Source organism: Podarcis erhardii (genome assembly GCF_964252035.2).
Source record: "Podarcis erhardii genome assembly, chromosome: Z".
Taxonomy (NCBI): Eukaryota; Metazoa; Chordata; class Lepidosauria; order Squamata; family Lacertidae; genus Podarcis; species Podarcis erhardii.
The window spans coordinates 11181874-11189053 of NC_138504.1; the positions used below are offsets into that span (position 1 = coordinate 11181874).

The following is a 7180-nucleotide window of genomic DNA, read 5'->3' on the forward strand; positions in this document are numbered from 1 at the left end:
TATAATATTCACGGGTCAAATATTACGTAGATTACGTTTCTTTACTTTTTATCTCTACGGTTACCCTCTGCATCCGGGCGCAACACCGTATAGCGCTCGTGCTGCTACAAGGTGACTCGCAATGGTTCCTAGAGACGGTTCCTTTGTGCTTGGATGGGCTGCAGCCCCTAAGGAGCAATGGAGGCTGGCGCCATGACCGAGGCGGGAGGCCAAACTCCAGGTGAGAACAACCTTTCCTCGCAGTTCATTGCGCTTCGGAGGTGCGGCTAAGGAGCCGGGCAAGCAACTGAGAAAGGTGGGGAGGGGGGAGGTTTATTAGGGACCATTTGACCCAACCCCTTTGGATAAAAGAAAAAGCGAAGCAAGGTCCTGGCTGGGTTGCTGCGCGCCTTTCTTTTCTGTGGGGTGCAGATACCCTTTCTCCAAATATTGGGGATCATTTTTTTAAAAAAAATAGGACTAAGAACTAAAGGGTTTGTTACGTTTTCTGATTCTGGGTAGCAAAATGTAGGAATAAAAATTAGTTCTCTTGGCGTTAAGAACCATCTCAGTACCTGTTATCACACCTACCACATAAGAGTCTCTCAGATATAAATACACACAAACACACAAACATGCACACACACACAAATCCATACGTTCATAAAACTTTTTATCTCTACAGATTAGTTGAACTGGCAATTCTGTTTTCCCAGCTAAGCTTTACCAGGGCTGAGATCCACAAAACCCATAAAGGAAAACAGTGTTTTGATAGTCAGCATTTTGATACCTATCATATGTGCAGGATAGGTGGCAGATTCATTGTTCATTTTGAAGTTCTGGAATGTGATTCTCAGGATAGGTTGGATCCTAAAAGTTACTAGAGAACATTGTTGGGAAGCTACACAAATACTTCTCTTGTACCCTAAATGTAGACAACATAATTAGGAAGTAGTTTCATAGAACTGTAGAGGTGGAAGGGATCCTGCAGATCATCTAGTCCAACCCCCTTCAATTCAGGAATGTGTATTGGGATGTGTATTGGGATTGAACCTGCGACCCTGGTGTAATCAGCTCCATGCTCTAACCTAGTGGTTCCCAATTAGCTAATTACTGAGGGACCCCCCTATTTTTCAAAAGCCAAGCCACAGACCCCCTATTTTCAAAAAGCAATTTTCTGAACAAAATGTGGGGTAGTGCCTAATAAGCAAAGGATTTTAGGTATACTGAAAAACAGGCTAGGGCTGAGCAATATCTGGTTTTCAACCTTGTGACACATATTGCTAAACCTTGCAATATTCTGATACCTGAAATTGGGGGTGAGGGAAGGAGCAGTCACATAGATCCAGTGGGTGGGGTGCGTGCAGATCAGGCGTGGGGATGAGGGAAGGAGCAGTCATGGAGATCAGAATGGGTTGGGGGGGGGGAGAAGAGGAAGCGGAGTCACCTCCACCACATTGTTTGAGGGGGATGGGATGGGGATGGGTGGTGCATCAAGCCCCCTTCAATGGGACAGCCAGCAGTGGCAGCCAGCTAAGATGCACGTCCAGTGGGGCTGCTGCTGCTTTCCTGCTGACTGAGAAAAGCTGCTCCACCTCAGTGCCAGGGAAGATAGTGCCATGGTGCCTTGAAGTAAAGGTGATCAGTTGCTCTGTTTGTCAGCATGAGTGAAAGGCAGCGCCTCACAGTTAGATACCCTGTTTTCCCTCAGTGTGAGGTAAGACTGCAGTGTTATCAGCTGCCTTTGTCTCCCTCAGCATGAGGAAGGCAAGCTCAGATCAGCAATGTTAAGGGCTGAGTTCATCATGTGGTATCAGCGATGCCTTGAAACTGGCTGCCCTGCTCTCCCTTGCGTGAGGAGCAATATATTGCTGGGCATTGCTGGGTCAAAATTGTTATCGTGATGTGATATCCAAACCTATTTTGGCCAGTTTGTTGAAAAATCACACAGCACTAAACAGACCATAAAATTTGAGATATTACCATGCAAAAATGACCCCAAATATAATTTGGGTCCCCGAACTCCCTGGGTGTGTTCTGCAGACCCCCAGGGATCCCCAGACCCCTAATTGGGCGCCACTGCTCTAACCAACAGAGCTTTCCTAGTGCAGTTCAACAAGCGTTCTTCATTATGTGTTTGAGACTAAAGAAATTACAGTGCTTATAACGCTTCTCCCTACGCCTTCCCATTTTGCGAAAGATGAAATATCATTAGCACCTTAGGCAACTGAGAGAAATTTTATTAGAAGCCTGTCTTACAGGAGTAATAATAAAAATGTGAACATTTACTGGGCTGAAGTATAATAGGTAGAGTTATTTGATTCACTTCAGTTAAAGCCGCCTTCTTTGGCAATCACTTGTAGCTGAGTAAGATTGTCTTCCATGAACACGGTTTTAACAGTGAGTCCGTAAGTGACTGTGGAGGCCAATTCTGGATCCACACATCCTTCCACATAGGTTTCTGGGCGGGAGTTGAACATGGTGAGGGTTTGTCAAACGTGCTTTCCTCTTAGCATGTTTCTCCCTTTTGTCCTGAATTCAAGTGTCTTCAATACCTTTGGTAAAGGCTGTTCTCCAATTGGAGCACTCGCAGGCCAGTGTTTCCCAGTTGTTGGTGTTTATACTACTTTTTAAAGATTTGCCTTGAGAGAGTCTTTAAAGCTCTTTTGTTGATCACCAGCATTATGCTTTCCATTTTTAAGTTTGGAATAGAGTAGTTGCTTTGGAAGACGATAATCAGGCATCCGAACAACATGACCAGTCCAACGAAGTTGATGTTGAACAATCATTGCTTTGACACTGGCGATCTTTGCTTCTTCCAGTACACTGGCATTAGTTTGCCTGTCTTCACAAGTGATGTGTAGAATTTTTCATAGACACCATTGATGGAATCTTTCGAGGAGATGGTGTTTATAAGAGGTGCATGTTTCACAAGCATACAGTTAGTAGTACAATAGTAGTGTACAAGCATTTTTGTTTCCCTGCGACTGTCCCGGTCCTCAAACACTCTGCACTTCAATCTGGAGAAAGCTGCACTTGTAGAGCTCAGGTGATGTTGGCTTTTGGCATCAATGTTGGCCCTTGTAGAAAGATAACTGCCCAGGTAGGAGAAGTGATCAACAGTTTCCAACGTTACACCATTGGGTTGGATTTGTGGCACTGCAGAGGGGTTGCTTTGTGTTTGTTGGTGCAGCACTTTGGATTTTGGATGTTGAGTGAAAGGCCAAGCTTTTTGTAAGCTTGCGTGAAGATATTTAAGATGGTTTGGAGGTCATCCTCTAAGCATACTGAAGCTCTATGACAGAAGTTAAGGTAACCTTACTATTTGCTTTCAGCCTACTCAGATTAAAGAGCTTTCTATCTGTTTGATATATGATTTCTACTCTGGTGGGGAGTTTCCTTTCGACAAAGTGTAGGATCATGGCAATGAAAATAATGAATAGAGTTGGGACGATAACACAACCCTGTTTATCACCTGGTCCTAATGTGAATGGTTCACTTTGAGAACCATTGCTGTTGTTGCTGTCATATCATCATGGAGGAGCCAAAGGATGTTCACAAATTTATCTGGGCAGCCAATTTTCAGAAGGAAATGCCACAGGGCAATACGATTTATAGTGTTGAAGGTCTTAGTCAGGTCAGTAAACACCATATACAGGGGCTGGTTTTGTTCTCTGCATTTTTCTTGAAGCTGTTGAGTGGTGAGAATCATGTCCACTGTCCCCCTAGAAGGTCTAAAACCATTTTGGGATTCAGGAAGGGTAGCCTCGGATATTGTTAAGAGATAGTTTGCTAAGATCCTTGCCAGAATTTTGCTGGCCGCAGCTAATAAAGAAATGCCTCAATAGTTTCCACAATCCATTCTGTCACCTTTTGATCATTTTGGCATCCCTAAAGTCTGCTGGGATCTCCTCTCTCTCCCAGATTTTTTTGATGAGCTTGTGAAGTTGTTGTGTAAGTTCAGTTCCACCCACTTTGAAGATTTCGGCAGGTATCCCATCAGTTCCGCTGGCTTTGTTGTGTTTCATTTGGTTAATAGCTGTACACAGCTCTCCCAGATTTGGCATTTGAAACCATCAACCCTGACATCCTTCTGGACCGTCTAGAGGAGCTTGGAGCTGGGGGCACTGTTATATAGTGGTTCTGCTCCTTCCTCCTAGGCCGTGTCCAGAAAGTGGTGTTGGGGATTGAGTGTTCAGTCCCCTGGGTTCTCACTTGCGGGGTGCCTCAGGGTTCTGTCCTCTCCTCCATGCTTTTTAACATCTATATGAAGCCGCTGGGAGAAATCATCAGGGTGTTTGGGCTGGGTGTTCATAAGTATGCGGATGATACCCAGCTCTACCTCACCAGTGAAGGCGGTGAATGACCTGTGTGAGTGTCTGAAGGCTAACAGATTGAGGCTGAATCTTGACAAGACAAAAGTAATGTTTTTTTTGGGGGGGACAGGGGTTGGGCAGGTGTGGAGGACTCCCTGGTCCCGAATGGGGTAACTGTGCCCATGAAGGACCATGTGCACAGCCTGGGAGTCATTTTGGACTCACAGCTGTCCATGGAGGCGCAGGTCAGTTCTGTGTCCAGGGCAGCTGCCTACCAGTTCCATCTGGTACGCAGGCTGAGACCCTACCTGCCTGCAGACTGTCTTGCCAGAGTAGTGCATGCTCTAGTTCAGTGTTTCCCAGCCTTGGGCTTCCAGCTGTTTTCGGACTACAATTCCCATCATCCCTGACCACTGGTCTTGCTAGCTAAGGATGATGGGAGTTGTAGTCCAAAAACAGCTGGAGGCCCAAGGTTGGGAAACGCTGCTCTAGTTATCTCCCGCTTGGACTACTGCAATGCACTCTACTTGGGGCTACCTTTGAAGGTGACCTGGAAACTACAACTAATCCAGAATGTGGCACCAAGATTGCTGACTGGGAGTGGCCGCTGAGTCCATATAACACCAGTCCTGAAAGACCTACTTTGGCTCCCAGTACGTTTCTGAGCACAATTCAAAGTGTTGGTGCTGACCTTTAAAGCCCTAGATGGCCTTGGCTCAGTATACCTGAAGGAGTGTCTCCACCCCCATCGTTCACTGAGGTCCAGCTCTGAGGGTGGTTCCCTCCCTGCGAGAAGTGAGATTACAGGGAACCAGGCAGAGGGCCTTCTCAGTAGTGGTGCCTGCCCTGTGGAACGCCCTTCCAATAGTTGTCAAGGAAATAAAAAGCTATCTGACTTTTAGAATACATCTGAAGGCAGCCCTATTTAGGGAGATTTTTAATGTTTAGTGTTTTATCATGTTTTTAAAATTCTGTTGGGAGCTGCCCAGAGTGGCTGGGGAAACCCCACCAGATGGATGGGGTATAAATAAATAAATTAGTTATTTATTTATTTCTATCTCTTTACCAGATCTGAAAAGCCTTCCTTTTCTTGTCAATAATGTCTCCAATCTTACTGTTATTCTCATCAAACCAGTCCTGGTGTTTCTTGGTTTGGTATCCAATAGTTTGTTCAAATGCTGCAGTAATTGATGTTTTTAGCTTGGTTCAGTGTTCCTCAATGTTATCAGGGAACTCCAAATGCAGATGGTCCTTAAGAGTCGTTTGGAAGCAATCTTAAGGGGCTTGAGTGTTCGTTTTGCACCTTGGTTTCCTACCTTGAAGCTTATGTTGTGGTATAATCTTGATAGCCATCGTGGAGTGTATTAATCGGTGATCTGTCCAGCAGTTGTCAGCACTCATCACAGCTCTGGTAAGGAGCACATAACAGCGATCTTCTACTCGGACAATTACATAGTCTAAGAGGTGCCAGTGGTTTGACTGAGGGTGCCTCCATGATTGTTGTTGAAAGAGTGTGTTGGTAATAACAAGGTTGTGTGCTGCACATATAGTCAAAAGTAAGATTCTGTCCTGGTTGCTGTTGCCAGTTCCTTCTTTCCCAACAGTCCAAGGCTACAGATCGAAATCTTGCCCAACTTTTGCATTAAAATCACCCAGGAGAATAACTTTATCCTCCTTAGGTGTCTCTGAGAGGATGGTATCCAGCTGAGAGTAAAAAAAAAAAATCTTTAATGCCTTCATTGGCATACAGCGTTGGTGCATAAGCGCTTAGAATCATAGTCTGATGGTTTATGGTGAGTTTTATTCGAAGGGTTGAAAGTTGCTCATTAATGCTGATAGGGACTTCTGGCAAGAGCTTCACAAGCTCTTTTTTGATAGCAAAGCCTGCTCCATGTATTCAATGTTCTTGTTCAGGTAGACCTTTCCAGAAGAAGTGTAGCCTCCTTTCTGTCCTTCAGTTGTCCCTCACCAGCTCTTCGAGTTTCTTGAAGCACTGCAATATTGATGTTAAAACGTCGCAGCTCTCTTGCAACGATGGCAGTTCAGCATTCAGAATGCTCATCATCTGTGTCATCCAGCAAAGTCCATATATTCCATGTTCCAAAGTTCAATTCTCTTTTATGACCGCTGGGTGACCCCACTGGGCACGGTAATCCAGTCAGGGAAATAGGGAGGCAGACTATGTTTAGGGCACCTTTTTTAGCCTCTTTTTGGGATGAGCCGACAGAGTGGATCCTAAATAGGGCTGCTCAGTCATGGATACAGCTGCCGAGATGCTCAACTGCCTCATTCCTTGAGTCAGGGCGACTGAATCTATCCACCGCCCATGTACCGGTTCATGACTAGGGCCTTCCAGATTTCACAGTCCTGCCCCTGTTACCATTTGCCGATCGCCATGGGACTTTTGGGGTTTGGGATTGCGATGGGTTTTTGGAAGACACCTGTGCATGCATTTGTTTTATGTGTCTAGATCAGTGCACGCTGACCAACGCACAGTCTTCGCAGTAAGGCTCTATTCCGATGGCGTGAGTATCACGACGACTGGTAGATTCTTATCTGATGCAGCCTTCATCTGCCATCACAGCCGTTGTATCTTCCGCCTGTTCTGCCATTGAGGACTTCTTGGATCATTCTTGGTCTAGCTCCTGCCTTTTGACCTTACCGCCTTTGGTGACCCTGCTGGGAGTATGAGACTCCCGATGGCTTCGCTCACAAGGGTCATAGGAATGTGGAAGCCCACTCACCACAAGGTGATGATCCAGCGAGTCACTCAATAGGACTCCCTGCTGCCTGACACCATCTTGCCCAGGAAGTGACCTGGGGACTTGTAAAGTTAAAGTAGTATTGGAGTTACAAGAGACTGTGGAAATAACAGGCACTACCAC

The 7180-nt window shown here is 45.6% G+C and overlaps 1 protein-coding gene across 1 annotated transcript in view; it reads left to right on the forward strand.

Moving 5' to 3' along the window:
- Window positions 1-162: 162 nt before the first annotated feature.
- The window catches only part of ATP1B4 (ATPase Na+/K+ transporting family member beta 4), an 80003-nt gene continuing 72985 nt past the window's right edge, over window positions 163-7180 (forward strand). Inside the window, exon 1 of the mRNA XM_081848137.1 lies at window positions 163-220. Within this exon, the coding sequence (XP_081704263.1) occupies window positions 178-220 (43 nt within the window). The 5' untranslated portion in view covers window positions 163-177. The remainder of the gene's footprint in view (window positions 221-7180) is intronic.